The sequence below is a fragment of the Dermacentor albipictus genome, unplaced genomic scaffold (genome assembly GCF_038994185.2).
Source record: "Dermacentor albipictus isolate Rhodes 1998 colony unplaced genomic scaffold, USDA_Dalb.pri_finalv2 scaffold_13, whole genome shotgun sequence".
Classification (NCBI taxonomy): Eukaryota; Metazoa; Arthropoda; class Arachnida; order Ixodida; family Ixodidae; genus Dermacentor; species Dermacentor albipictus.
The window spans coordinates 5,134,301-5,150,529 of NW_027225567.1; the positions used below are offsets into that span (position 1 = coordinate 5,134,301).

The window sequence follows — 16,229 nt, forward strand, 5'->3', positions numbered from 1 at the left end:
TCATACCTGTGACGCAGCAGAGGGTGCTAAGAATCCCTGGATCCGGACAGGCCGCCATTGGAATCTGAACCTGGCAACGTTTAAGGCTAGAACGTTATCTAGTGAGGCGAGTCTAGCAGTGCTATTGGAGAAATTAGAAGGCAGTAAATGGGATATAACAGGGCTCAGTGAAGTTAGGAGGACAAAGAAGCATATACAGTGCTAAAAAGCGGGCATGTCCTGTGCTACCGGGGCTTAGCGGAGAGATGAGAACTAGGAGTCGGATTCCTTGTTAAGAAGGATATAGCTGGTAACATACACGAATTCAATAGCATTAACGAGAGGGTGGGACGTCTTGTTGTGAAACTTAATAAGAGGTACAAATTGAACACCGTACAAGTCTACGCCCCTAGATCTAGTCATGATGACCAGGAAGTCGAAAGCTTCTATGAAGACTTGGAATTGGCGATGGGCAAAGTCAAAACAAAATACACCGTACTGATGGGCTACTTCAATGCCAAGGTAGGCAACAAACACGCTGGAGACAAGTCAGTGGCATAGGCATAGGCACTAAGAATAGCCGGGGAGAGTTATTAGTAGACATTGCAAATGGAAAGAACTCGAATTAGCCGAGGCTTGAGGAGGGAACGGAAAAAACTGGTACATAAGCCGATCAATGAGTTAGCCGCAAAAGGGAAAATAGAGGAATTCCGGACCAAGCTGCAGAACTGGTATCCAGCTTTAACCCAGTAAGAAGACCTTAGCGTTGACGCAATGAACGACAATCTTATGGGCATCATTAAGGAGTGTGCAATAAAAGTCGGTGGTAACTCCTTTAGACAGGATACCAGTAAGCTATCGCAGGAGACGAAAAATCTGATCGAGAACCACCAATGTATGGAAGCCTCTAACTCTACAGCTAGAATAGACCTGGCAGAACTTTCGAAGTTAATTTACAAGCGTAAGACAGCTGACGCAAGGAAGTATAATATGGATAGAATATAACATGCTCTAAGGAACGGAGGAAACCTAAAAGCAGTGAAGAAGAAACTAGGAATTGGCAAGAATCAGATGCATGCGTTAAGAGACAAATCCGGCAATATCATTACTAATATGAAGGAGATAGTTCTAGTGGCTGAGGAGTTCTATGGAAATTCATACAGTACCAGTGGCACCCCCGATGATAATGGAAGAGAGAATAGTCTAGAGGAATTTGAAATCCCACAAGTAACGCCGGAAGAAGTAAAGAAAGCCTTGGGAGCTATGCAAAGGGGGAATGAAGCTGGGGAGGATCAGGTAACAGCAGACTTGTTGAAGGATGGTGGGCAGATAGTTCTAGAAAAACTGGCCACCCTGAATACGCAATGCCTCATGACCTCGAGCGTACCGGAATCTTGGAAGAACGCTAACATAATCCTAATCCATAAGAAAGGGGACGCCATGGACTTGAAAAATTATAGACCGATCAGCTTACTGTCCGTTGCCTAACAAATATTTACTAAGGTAATCGCAAATGGAATCAGGAACACCTTAGACTTCTGCCAAGCAAAGGACCAGCCAGGATTCCTTAAAGGCTACTCAACAATAGATCATATTCACACTATCAATCAGGTGATAGAGAAATGCGCGGAATATAACCAACCCTTATATATAGCTTTCATTGATTACGTGAAAGCGTTTGATTCTGTCGAAACCTCAGCAGTCATGGAGGCATTACGGAATCAGGGTGTAGACGAGCCGTATGCAAAAATACTGAAAGATAACTATAGCGGCTCCACAGCCACTGTAGTCCTCCATAAAGCAAGCAACAAAATCCCAATAAAGAAAGACGTCAGGCAGGGAGATACGATATCCCCAATGCTATTCACAGCGTGTTTGCAGGAGGTATTCAGAGACCTGGATTGGGACGAATTGGGGATAAAAGTTAATGCAGAATACCTTAGTAACTTGCGATTCACTGATGATATTGCCTTGCTTAGTAACTCAGGGGACAAATTGCAATGCATGCTCACTGACCTGGAGAGGCAAAGCAGAAGAGTGGGTCTAAAAATTAATCTGCAGAAAACTAAAGTAGTGCTTAACAGTCTCGGAAGAGAAGCGCAATTTACAATAGGCAGCGAGTATCATGGTACGAAAATATGGGACGCCTTACCAATAGAAGTGAAGAGTGACAGTAACTTTTTGTTTTCCATAAAAAGATTATATCTCTCAAAAATTAGTTAAGAATGTGGCTCTGTCTTTGCGGTGATATTTTTTCAGTAATACTATTCTATTGTTGCACTGATGTATGTTTTTTCCCCTCTTAATTGTTTCTCATCCTGTACAATTATGTATAATCAATACGCATTTGTTCATCACTGTCCTGATCGCCGTAGCACATACGCATGTATACGACATGGGCCCACACTAGCCTTGGCTATGGGCCCAACAGTTGTTTGCTTATGTTGTTGTTGAACTTGAGATCAGTACCACTAGCTCGACAACGAAAGATTTCTTCGTGTGAGAACGTTCGTTCTTTCAATTGGCACGACGATATAAGTAGTTGAGAAAACCTAACCTATAGCTGACTAGACAGATGCTATACTACGCGCTCGTGCTAACAGACCCATTTCGAGGGCACTCTCAAGTTTTTTCAAAAGTACGTATGGACTGATATGAGCATAAACGTGCGGATTATGTTGTCGGGGCACAGGCTGAAATTGTAAGCAAGTGCACGAAGAATAAAACGATTTTTGGATCTCTAAGGTTGAATAAGTGTAAAGCAGTAATTCGTGCTACTTGTTCTGTCACGCTGGCATCCTAAGTAGTGCTAACACGAACGCCATGTTTGTCTTTCTTATGTCTGTCCTTGTATTCTTGGCGCTACTTAGGATTCCAGTAAGTCACCAGATAAGTCATTGAGAACAAGAACATTATACATGCTTATTGAATACACGAAGAGTGTGGTGAAAGTGGCATACTGAGATTAAAAATTATACATGCTACATACAGGCGTGAAGAGTCTGGAGAAACTTGTGGGTATCAAGCCTTGCTTACGCTACATTCTGTTCTATGGCAAAGTCACGTAGAATAAGAGAGCAGAGCCTTCGAATCTTACACTTCTTTCACTCTATCTGTTTTCACCATACGTGCGACTGTATCTCATTCCGCGCTAACAAGCACTTGCTTGTTTTGCCGAAACCTCAGGTGTTTAAAAATAGAGCACTATTAATTAAAAAAAAGAAAACTACACGTGTTGCCAGCATGCAAATTTGGATAGCGAAGGCAAGAAACATCTAGAAAAACTACCAGAATAAATGTTAATCTGGACGGCTATGTCAAAGGAAAGCTGCTGCCATGTGAACAAGAATATTCATTTCTAAATTGTGAATTACACAGAGATTAATAATCTGTTAGGGGAAAATTATAGATGTCCCATCCATGGTATGAAAGAATAAGAACATAAGCGAAAATGCTGTTTTCTTTCTTAGACTGCTGTGCGTTTTCCTGTTACTTGCGGCAACTTCCTTCACGTAATGTTTTTCCTTTTTTGCAATTTTCGCAGCTATTCCCACGCCTATAATTACAACAATCCTATCGAACGACACCCGTTCCCTCTACTTGGAATGGAACATCACGCTCCTGCGGCACGCGCCAGAGCTGAACCCGGAGTTCGAAGTGACAGTGAAGACGAATGGTTTCTACAGACTCGTCCATACTGTTGAGAAGGCGATTACGATAGGGAATCTCAGCTCAGGCGCAGAGTACGAAGTTCAGGTGCTGCTTTCTTTGGAGAGGACCCCAGGAAAACGAGAGTACGGCCGCCCTGCAAGTGCCACCGTAAGCACTTGGCCTCTCGGTAAGCAACAAGCAGCCATGCCGCCTATAGTCTTGCTTAACCTGTGCCCTTTTCATGTTCAAAATTATGCCTCTTGTGCACCCTACAGCTGCCAATTGTTAATCACCGGCAATCACACTACTGTCCAATTAGTAGTTCGCGCTGGGTTGCTTGAAGCACCACCACATGATACATTCGCTGAGGTGGCGGCGCCGACCATGTGGGGGAAAGAAAACGTAACCAGAATGCTCGCCTTCACGCATAGCGTTCGCCGCAAGCGCTTCCCGGTAAAGATTACGGTTAGATAAGCCGAAGTTGCCGGGACGCGGCAATTGTGTGACCAGTCTATGAAGTATAGCGCCGCGCGTCGCGGCGATGCCAGTCGGTGCGGTGATTTCGGTGAGTTCTGCCGTGCGCTTCGATGGACTTCGGCATGTCAGTCAATTGCTGCGCCCGGCTTCTTTGGACGTCAACGCAAGTACGCTAACGCGGCCGAGGCCATCATCGGAGAGACTTCTCATGCATGCCTTCGCATTCAGCCACGTAGGGATACCTAATCGCCCTTGATTTTTCCGCCTTTTAGGTGACGTGAGTCCATGGCCCAATGGTTAGAGCAAGGCACTTCTGTGCTGGGGGCACAGGGTTCGCAATCGATCATCGAGCAATTTCATTTGTTTTTGTCTAGTGGCAAGTAGTAACATCTCACGTATGTTCTTAGTTGGCCATGAACAGCTGGGCACATACAAACCACGAAGTGGTTAGAACAGGCAAATAATGCTGTCACTTTAAAACAAAAAATAAGACCTTCAAATGGAAGTAGTCGGAAGTCCCAGCACTGTTGCCTGAAGCGCTTAATAAAGGGACTGGCTAGTGGCCAGAATGTGTTGTGAGAGGTTCATGGAAGTGAATTGACCATGATTTATTGTGATAGAATCCATCATGGTGTTCGCGATTTCAGTAGGAACAATAATTTTAAATTGGCAAAGAAGGTCTCAAGAACCAGTAAGTGCCGAGGCCTGGCAGTGAAATCTTGGTACTTCGGATATAGTCTGAGATTACTGTACGTAAACCGGCTGTTATTAAGTACAGCCCAATTATTGCTTGACATTGCAACTGCTATATTATTAGACACTTGAACTTAATTATATGCTCCGGAAATAAAAAGTGCACGCATGGCTACGGCAACACGCTGAACTGCGTATCATGTGTAAAAGCGTCATTTTGCTTTCGCTCCGATTGGTTTCGTTTTGACTGGTTAAATAGCAACGCAGTTGGACAGGAAACAGTAAAAACACGTAGCTGTTATCGAAGAAACACTGTAACACTTCGGAAAACATCAACTGCCGGAACATCGACTTGATAAACAAAATAATAATTTCTCACTGTTACGGCCGCACTTGCCATCTGCCTCCCACTAGCGCTGGCGTATAATCGCTATCGCACTCACCTATCAGCGTTTTCAGCATGCTTCCCGTGAACGACTACATCATCACTGCAGATCGAAAAATTTTGATAAAAATTTTCCACGTCGTTTTCCGCGTTACCACTTCATTATTAGACATTCTGACCAGTAAACTCTCCTTTGCATTAAATGAAATAGCTACCATGAAAATTAGTTGTGCGTCCCTTTAAAAAAACAACGTCGCGACTTCCTCAGGCTCATTTACCTTGCATCTCGCGCGCTTTAAGGAGGCACCTGATTAAATTTACCATCAGGCATCGTTAGAACAGCAAATCCAGTGAAGTAGTCTATGCTTCGCGAAAAATGCAGGATTAACTTGAAATACAATTCAGGTAAGCTAATTAGGTATAAGCGAAGAAGTTTTTTGGTGATCATGAAAAGCATAGCTAATGAACTTTGTCGTTTAAGCAAAAAAAATGTTCCAGGCGGGAGATAGTGATCCAGAACACCTCTAGAGTAAACGGTGTACTCAAATGACCTAAAAATAAACGACAAAGGCTTGTTTTTTATGGAAGAGCACTAATCCTTAAGTTAAACATAAATCGCTAAAGTGGCCCTAAATATGACGTCATGTTCTTACCGTTAGTCCATTAAGTTTAAGGATGTTTGTATGTTTTACGTGATAATAGTGTATATATGAGGCACGTTATTGCGGTGCTGTGAAATGAAATTATTGATGTTCATTTTTCACAGGAAGTAGTTAGCAGTGTATGCTGCCGGTTAAAGTCCAGTGTATCAACGGAGTAGTTTTCACTGTATGGCTGCTGTTTTTAGTTCTGTTTACGTGGTGACTGTGAATTGCTCGTATGTGTGGTTCTGTTTCTTTTCCCGTCCAACAGTTCCTCTGGCTCCAACGTTGTCCACAAGAGGGTTCCAGTCCACGCCAGACATAGCCGCTGTGTCATGGATATTTCTCAACAGCACCGTTACGCATGTAGAGGTTGGTTGCTCGTATTGATGCACTTCGTTTGAGTGGCTTTCTCTACTTCGTTTGAGTTTGTATGCCATGTCACAAGTCATGACACGTAAGACGGCAATATAAAGGCAGTTTTTTTTTCCATTTTCTACCCGCCGCGGTTGCTTAGTGGCTATGGTGTTGGGCTGCTAAGCACGAGGTCGCGGGATCAAATCTCGGCCGTGGCGGTTGCATTTTGGTGGGAGCGAAATGCATAACACCGGTGTACATGGGTTAGTTGCACGTTAAAGAATCCAGGTGGTCCAAATTTCCGGAGGGCCCTCTTATTTGGCACGTAAAACCTCAATCACCAGGCAATCACTTCCTTCATTTAAATAAAAGAAGGGATGGCATCCCTTTTTTCATGAGATGAAATTTCATATTGGACAGATCTTGAAGCGCGCACGCACGCACACACACACACACACAGACACACACGTACGCACACACACACACACATACACACACGCGCACGCACACACACACACACGAAGAGATTGGAAATTCAGATAGGATAGCGCTTCGCTCACAACCGAAACATATTTTTTTTTTGAGCCAAAGACTTTATAAGTTGTTAAACGATTTCTCGCGCACTCGCAGCAAAGCCCAAAACAAGAGGTCATATTATAAGAACCACCCGGTACACTACGTATTACTACACAAAGAAAACGCAGGCAAATGCGAATTATCAAGGTAGTACAACTCCATATTTTGTAAAATGATTGTGGCTTGACTGACGGACGCTTTTTAGTGTTTCTTGAAATTATCTGAATCTACGAACTAGCGAGTTAGTTAATCTAGATGTCCAAAAATAATTTTTTTTCTTTGAAAGCCAGATAATATTTCTTTCAATGGTTCGCAAGATGTGGAGTTCCTGAGGCCTTTAAGAATGCGCGATGTTCCCGGTTGCGATCGTTGTCGTATATTCCGGTTTGTCCCACACAACCTTGACCACAAGAACTGTGCGTGGTCGTGTGCTTCAAGATCTGTTCATTATGAACTTCAACGAACTATCCCGTCTCTCCATCTCATTGGAGTAGGGGGGACCATGATGTAGTCACTCGGGGTTTTGGCCTCAAAGTTGCCCAGTCGCACATGGCAAGAGTGACCAAATACGTATTAAGCGGAAACGTCCCAAGCGAATCTCCCTAAGCTCATATCGAACTAATGACCCCAATATATAAAACAATCAATGCACTGTTAATTTACCTACTGTGTACAAATCTAGGTCAGTGTAGGAACAAAGAATGTCTTAGTCTCTCCTGAACTTAACGAAGGGCAAGTTGTAAGGCACGCTAAGAGCGATAGAATTCTTCGTGCAATTATTCTCTGGGAGTTAGCGGGCTGAATTACGTGGTCTTAACAACTTGGGGTTCTTTGAATATACAGCCGCTTCGAAGCCTTCATTGTTTGCTTGCGCGCACGCGTACTTGAATCGAGCTCAAAATACGGATTTTCCCATGCGCTTAACTCATTTTATGTAAATATGGGCGCGCATTGTTGGTGTAACCAATATGTGCACGGTTCACGCCTCCCAATGACCGCGTTATCGCTGTGCTGCTGTCCTCGCCTTCTTCCTCAGGTTTCAACGAACTACAGCAACTGGGTGAATTGCGAGAACTCGACCGAATGCGACGAGGTCGTGTTGCACGGCTGGAACTCCTCCTTCAAAGCGGGATACGTCAGGCTCTCAGATCTTAGACCACACACGACCTACTCACTATCAGTGAGAGGCTGCAACAACCTAGGATGTGGTGATGCAAACACAGTGGACATCGCAACCGACATGTCAGGTATTTTTGCTGCTAAATTCAACAGTAAATATTGGTCTTTTTGTTCATTATCCAAGGTCCCGCGAAGGTGCCAGGTACTGCCTACATTACGCTTATTTACAGCTCTTCAATCGGTCGCTCTTGATGCGCTCACTGTGCGTGGCCATCGAGGCTCACAGAAATCACGAGTTTCAATACGCGGTATCGCCGTTTATCGTCACTCATGATCACATGTTTCAGCTATCCGTGGCATTGGAATTGAGGATGATGAAAAAAATGACGAAACTGTCGTGCCTCTGTACTAAATTTTCTTTGCACGCGGCTTAGCCGATGTATTTACCTTGAGGCAATATGGGCGAACTTAACGGAGAAGCAAAGGCTGAAGCTGAAATGCATTAAAACATACTCTGGGGCCTTTCAGTTGGAACCTCTGACACGCGGTGCTTCAGAAATAGAAAAGCAGCAACCTGGTGCCATCAACTGGAATATACTGCAACACCCAGTTTAAACATAGATTCTGCCCACAGTGTTGATCGCCACGTGTTGTCTCCGCTACGCGTTCTGCAGAGCCGAGTAAGCCTAGTGGACTGACAGTGAATGCAACAGAAGATGGTTCTTCAGCTCACCTTGAGTGGAAGGCGCCGGACGAGCCAAGGGGTCCGCTGACGGGCTACGTGGTCTCCTGGCAGTGTGACCAGGACCATCTAATGGCTGCGACCACTGATCAATCCTTTCTTGCCATCCCTGGTACGCAATCCTGTCTTCTTTTTTCCCGCCTGATAACTGCGTGATGAGTTCATTATTGCCGGACATTTATCCATTCAACATTATCTCTAAATAATTTCCTAAAAACGTTCCCTTCGTGTTCTCCCGTATTGCACGAGCATAAAGCTAATTTGATGTAACTGACTGCCCCAATAAATAGCTCCTGCGTAGTCGGTGCCTTATACATATAGCTCATATTCTCAAGTGCGCATGCATTAATGCAGTACAGACTAGAACACAGGGAGAGATTCATGGCGAGCGCCAGCTCACTACAGAAACGTTTTTTTCCCCTTAAATGCCACAATATGCCCAGGGCACCCCTTAGGTACATTTGTGTGTACATATGCACCATCATATTTTACATGTTAAGTCTGCTGCACTAAGAATGCTTCCCCCAGGGATCCCGTCACCTGTTCTACACCAGCAGCCGCCACCCCAAGCCTATAGTATTTCATAATCTAATTACTAAGTGTAACCTTCTGCCGTCTCGGTGGTGTTTCTCATCTTTGTGCCCATTATGTAACTCTAAAAGGCCATCGGTTGTATGTTCTATGGGCTACGTGAGCTGTTTTATCCTACTTATTCCTATTTATCTTAGTTGGAACATCAGATTCTTACGTTTTCTTCGGTCAGATGTGTAGAAAAGCGCTTACCTTTTCTAACTAAAAGCTTAAAGTGACTGAGGTTCTGTTATAGCTGTCACAGTTTCTTGTGGTGCTTCAAAATATACATGATGGACTTCAAACCAAATATATCCGTGGTCTTAGAAACGTATTTGTGTTGCGTCGATTTCTTGGCAGACTGGAAAAAAAGAAAGACAAAAACGCAATCCATTACACCCATATCATTATTGTTGGTGACACGTTTGTCCCATAAGGCAGGGTAGGTTCACTTGCAATGCTCCGAACTTCAGTTGACATCAGGTTCACAGCATGGCGCCAACAACGCTTTTATACGTGTCTTTTTCTGGTGTTTCGGGATTCCGTGAACAGAAATTAATGTGCTGGGACTACTTAACATTGTTACGGAAGGATAAACGAAAGAGGAAGAAGAAGATCGCGAGACGCAGGCAGCTGCGGGTTGTTGGGGGACAGCCATCTTGACTACTCAGACTCATTTTGTATATATATTGTAAATATAATCTTCTATATTCCCAACGTCCCCCTAACATATTGGTGAGAGGTGCGGGCTACCACGGTTGGAAACGGATCTCCGCAGTGGACGTCGCATCCCCGCCCACACCATGAATGACGGTGAGCACGCGGGATCAACGTCGTTGCCGCCTCCTACGTCACCGTCGCCAGCCACGTTGTTGCCACCTTCGGTTGTCGTTGTGCAACCCAAGGATCCTGGAACTTTCTGCGGGACCGATGGCGCCGACGTTGAAGAGTGGGTGGCCATGTACGAACGCGGGAGTGGAATCAACAGATGGGACCCTACGCTTATACTAGCTAACCTGTTGTTCTACCTAAGAGGCACGGCAAAGGTGTGCTACGAAAACCACGAAGAAAAGCTAACCAGTTGGGACTAACGCAAACAGAAGTTGGCAGAGTTGTTTGGCAAACCAGCCGGCCGTAAAATTGCCACAAAGCAGGAACTGGTCTCCCTTGCCCAATCCCCCACGGAGTTTTATGTCTCGTACATCCAGGAGGTGCTGGCACTGTGTTGTAAGGCTGATCACAACATGACAGAAGCTGAGAAGGCCGGGCACGTGCTTAAGGGCATTGCTGACGACGCGTTTAATCTGCTCATGTGCAAAAGCTGTTCTCCAGTTTATGCAATCATTAAAGAGTGCCGATAATTCGAACAAGCCTAAAGCCGACGCGTCTTGCAACCATTCGCCAGACTTTCCAATACTGGTGCAACGTCGATTTGTGAAGTTCAACCCGCACAGCAGCATGCGTAACCATCAGAGGACGTGGTGCGTATCGTTAGACGAGAACTGGGGCGCTATAACGCAATGCTATTCCAAACTTTTCTACTCCAATTCTGCAATTAGCCCTCCGCGATTGGTCAAAAACTTTTTTGGACCACCCCCACTCACCTGTCTGTCACGCGACGTCATGAAATCCGCGATAGCTCGCCATCTGATATTACGTGTACACACTGATTATGTTTGATCTGACCGAACAAAAGAAAAATAGTTATCTCTGATTCGACGCCTTTTTGCTATTAGCCCTCGGCTATTGGTCAAAAGTTTTCGGGCTGCACCCACTTCATCTACCTGTCACGCGACGTCACAAAACTGCAAAAGCTCACACGTCAGATTGACGTATACGCGTTAGAGGTGCAATAATATGCCGAAAAAAACTGAATTTTCTTCTGAATAGCTGCAGGCCGCCCCGTTCCGAAAGGTATAAAAGATGGCTGCCGCCGATCGCTCAGGCACTGGCTGCTCGCACCTGCCCAAGAGCATGACTTTATTTCCGTATAATAAACTTCTTTCCGTGGTCGCGCAAATTTTTCCAGCACTTCAGGCACGTTAACGACCTCGTTCTGCCAATTCTGCTTTGCTGAGGGTCCGTTTTAGCGTAATTATTAAGGTTCCGTTGCATGCCACCACGATTTTCGACCAACCACCGCAGGCTAAGTAAGGGAAAGCGGACCAATCCCAGACGCCCACACCACCCTCCTCATCCGATTGTCGATTTTCACTGCAGTGGCTCGGCCCCATTCAATCCCTCTGCCCTTGAGCGTGCTCCTCGCCTCTTGTCAGCTAATTAGATAACACAAGCTGCTCAGTGTAGGCAATGTTATTCGTTTTTCAAGCAAACAAATGTTACCTCCTATGAACGAGGAGAGCGTTTGATTGGCCTGTTCAGACAACCCTGCGGTTGACCGCCTGATGTATGCGTAGGTAGTTACGCAAATTTGACGTTACGCACGACGTTATTCTTGGATAAACTTTTATCCGCTCATTCTGCTCTCATCGACTGCGCGACCGGCGTTCTTCTGCTGGAACTGCCTCAACTCGCCGATGCCTCGAGCACCGCCCCACCGCCCTTGCGCTCTCTTCACGATGTGCGTCTGTCACCCGAGGCAATTACTTACGTCACTTTGACCGACCGCCCTGACGGTTCCTGACGGTGAATATGTGCTTCGCCCCATCATCGATGTGCTTTTGGACCGGAACGTTGCTGTTCCGCATACGTTGGTCACGGTTACTAACAACGACGTCGTTCCACCGCTTCTGAATTTCAGCCTGTGTCCTTGAGTGATTCCAGCCGGCATGTTCTTGGCCAGCGTTTCTTGTTGTTCCGAATTTGACATTGAGATTCTGAATGCCGAGCGGGCCGTCTTAGCGCCAATTGCAGCTCACAGCTCTGGTTCCTTAACGCATGACATTGCGGAAATGATTGCACCTGACCTGACCTCTGCACAGGCCACGGACATAGGCCACCTGCTTGAATCGTACAGTGACATGTTTGATTTTGGCGACAGGCCTTTAGGTCAAACATCTGTCGTTCACCACCGTATAAACACTGGAGGCACGAATGCTATTCGTCGGCGTCCCTATCGGGTATCGCATGCTCAACGTCGAGTCATCCAATCACAAGTGGACAAAATGCTCCGCAAAGGGGTCATCGAGCCATCAGCCAGCCCTTAGGCTTCGCCTGTCGTCCTTGCGAAAAAGAAAGATGGTACCTGGCGTTTTTGCGTCGATTATTGCCATGTAAAAAAGATCACGTGCAAAGATGTCTGCCCACCACCACGCACCGATGACGCCTTGGACTGCTTGCACGGAGCAAAGTGCTTCTCGTCCATCGATCTTCGATCCGGCTAGTGGCAGATTTCCGTTGATGAAATGGACCGCAAGAAGACGACCTTCATCACGCCGGATGGCTTATATCAGTTCAAAGTCATGCCCTTTGGCCTATGCAATGCTCCAGCGAAATTTGAACGTATGATGAACTCTTTTCTACGAGGCTACAAAGGGATCACATGTCTTTGTTACCTTGACGACGCTATTGTTTTTTCTCCCACGTTCGGCAGCCACATTACCCGACTCGCTGCCATTCTCTCGGTCTTCCGAAAAGCCGGCCTCCAACTGAACTCCACGAAGTGTCAACTCGGGCACCGTCAGATTACGGTGTTGGGACACCTGGTTGACGCATCTAGTGTCCAATCAGATCCGGAAAAAGTTCGCGCCGTATGCAGCTTCCCTGTGCCACGTTCTGCTTCTGACGTGCGCTGCTTAGTCGACCTGTGTTCTTCACAGGCCGACAAAAACAGGCCGTTTCGTCAAAAACTTCGCCGACGTTGCTCGGCCTTTGACAGATCTTCTAAAGAAGAACGCGCCTTTCTCATGGGGCCCGGAGAAGGCTCACGCATTCGCCGCTCTCCTCGGGTTTCTGACCACCCCTCCCATACTTGCCCACTTTGATCCATCTGCACCGACCGAAGTCCACACTGACGCAAGCGGCCACAGCATTGGCGCTGTTTTTGCCCAACAGCAGAATGGTACCGAGTGCGTCATAGCTTACGCGAGCCGCCTGCTGTCACTTGCCGAGAGAAATTACTCCATCACCGAGCGGGAATGCTTGGCTTTAGATTGTGTTGTCGGAAAGTTCCGGCTATATTTGTACGGCCGCACGTTTTCGGTCGTTACAGACCACCACACCCTCTGTTGGGTGTCTTTCCTGCGGGACCCCACAGGATGGTTTAGTCGCCGGGCTTTGCGGCTCCAGGAATTTTCATTTATTGTCAACTATAAGTCTGGGCGTCTGCACAAGAACGCTGACTGCCTCTCGCGTAATCGCGTGGATCCCCTTGATCCTGTTGCGCATGATCCGGTGACCTGCGTGAGGGCTTTGACTGACATGACCGACATGCGCGCTGAACAACAACGTGACGTATCCTTACAGCCCATCATCGCCGGAGTGCAATCTGGCCGCACCGACAGCACATGCCACATGTTCGTGCTGCATGACGGCGTCCTTTACCGCCACAATATCAACCCTGACGGCGCCGAGTTGCTCCTTGTCCTTCCTCGTCATATGTGATCCGTCCCTCTCGAACAACTTCACGATGCACCGACGGCGGGACACCTTGGAGTTTTGCGTACGTACGACCGCGTACGACGCGGGTTCTTCTGGCCGGGTCTCTACCGCTCTGTGTGTCGTTATGTCTCAACTTGCGAATTGTGCCTGCGCTGGAAGAAACCTCCCCTACCACCTGTCGGACGACTCCATCCAATTGAAGTTCCCTCTGAACCGTTCTTTCGTGTAGGCCTAGACCTGCTTGGCCCTTTTCCAACGATGACTAGAGGGAATAAGTGGATCGCTGTCACTACTGAGTAAGCGACACGCTACGCGTTAACGAATGCGTTGCCGACTAGTTGCGCAACAGACGTCGCCGATTTTCTCCTTCACGACGTCACTTTGACAGTTACTTATACACCGTGGTCGCTCGTTCTTGTCTCGAGTTGTGGACGACCTCCTCCGCCCTTGTGCCACTGAGCACAAGCTGTCCACCACCTACCACCCACAAATGAACGAACGCGCGCAGAGATGCTGTCAATGTACGTTTCAAACAATCACAGCGACTGGGATGCCACGCTGGCCTATGTGACATTCGCGTATAACTCGTCCCGACATGACACCGCAGGATATTCATCCTTTTATATTTTGTATGGTCGCGACCCTGCATTGCCCTTTGGCACCATCCTACCTTCTGTGCCTCGTGTTGCCACTGAGTACGCTGGCGAAGTCATCGATCGCGCTCACATGACGCGTCAAATAGCCCGATCTCGCTTATTAGCCTCGCAGCATCTGCAAAAAGAACGTTGCGACCAGTGCCATCGGGATGATCAGTTCGCCCCAGGTGCTTGGGTGCTGCTTTGGTCACCATCTCATTGGTTCAGCCTCTTCCAGAAGCTTCTCTCTCGCTACACAGGGCCTTATGAAGTCCTACGTCAAGTTAACGAAGTCAGTTACGAGATCGTGCCGTTAGAGTTTGATCCATCCTCAAGTCCGCCGCCTGTTGACGTCGTGCGCGTTTCGCGGCTAAAGCCACACTTCGCTCGCACTTCTTTGCCTAGCATGCGCCACGACGGTGCTTCACCACCCGGGGCTCCTCTTACGGAAGGATGAATGAAGAGAGCAAGAAGAAGATCGCGAGACGCTGGCTGGTGCGGGTTATTGTTGGTCAGCCATCTTAACTACTCAGACTCATTTTGTATATATATTGTAAATATAATCTATACTCCCAACATCCCCGTAATAATATAGAGCATGTCCAGGTTATAGCGTCACTTACACTCTTAAGCAAAATTACACCCTTTCGGTCGTATATTGCAACACAACGACATCTGTCTTGCTGCATTTCCTTTCTTTAACGCTGCGAGACCGGTACTTCCACGTCACGAACGGCATGAACGTTATCAGCACGATGGAGCATTCTAGACAGGAAAGCAGCGATCGCAGAGTTTTCAAGAAAGGAAACGCAAGCAATACAGATTATGATTATTGTTTCGTGGAAAGATACGACCCAAAAGGTGTACATTTGTTTAAGAGTGTAGCTGATCGTAACTCATGAAACCATGTTTCACCCTTTGTTGCCCGTAACGTCTGCTTTCCCATTTTTCTCGCTTTAATACTTGAAGTGCTGTGCATAGTAATTCTATCAATTCTTAGCACCGAACATGAGAGTAACATTACGAAATAAGTAAGAATAATTGCAATTTGCCAAATTTAATACTGTTTCAGTGCCCACAATGACTGGCATGAATGTAGTACCCGGGATCAACTTTGACTATCGCTTCACTCTATAGGTCTCCCTGCCCGGGCGCAGGAGTGCAGCTTCTCAGTGTCTGCTTTCAACATGGCGACTGATGAGCGGCAATTGCGCGGGAAATCTGCCACTCTGACGATACCTTGGCCACCCCAGAAGTGATCTGATCACCATGGCTACTATGGTGCCTTACATGAGCCACGCTCTGAACGTAGGCTAAAATGTAGTCATGACAATCATGATTAAAATAGGCGAATCACAAAAAGAAAGAAGAAAAACATTGTGGTTGCTTTGTTTTAATTTATGGGTTTATGTTGATGTCAATAAATGTACTATTGTACTATTGCTTGTATTGTATTTTTTCCTCTTACCTTCCGCCCCCCTGCGTTTTGCTTAGTTTTCTTCAACGACGTTGGCTTCTATAAGCAACCAATGATCAGGAAACTATGGACAATCTTAGCTGAGCTTTCCATGCATAAGCTGTTTGCAGAAGTCATACAAGAGCAAATTAGGATGATGATGATGATGGATTATTGTAGGACAACTTCAGTTCCTAGAATTAGCTCGTTAAAGTAAAGTATGAGAAGTGTGTTTGACACACTACTTAATGGTAGCCTAAATGAAATGGAATAACAGCTAGGGTATCCTAACACGTGGGTCTCTAAACTCAGACGCGTGGGCCACATTTTGCCCGCGGCGGGTTTCAGCGTAGAACCCGCCACTTAGCGCCACCTCTTTTCACGACCG

General features: G+C 46.5%; 1 protein-coding gene across 1 annotated transcript; it reads left to right on the forward strand.

Moving 5' to 3' along the window:
• The first annotated feature begins 447 nt into the window (after positions 1-447).
• Positions 448-15,786, forward strand: LOC139051677 (uncharacterized). Its single transcript, XM_070528644.1, has 7 exons — positions 448-501; positions 2,850-2,856; positions 3,524-3,817; positions 6,098-6,198; positions 7,796-8,006; positions 8,553-8,732; positions 15,523-15,786. The coding sequence occupies exons 1-7, from the start codon at positions 448-450 to the stop codon at positions 15,642-15,644; spliced, it is 969 nt and encodes a 322-aa protein (XP_070384745.1). The 3' UTR covers positions 15,645-15,786.
• Positions 15,787-16,229: the final 443 nt, after the last annotated feature.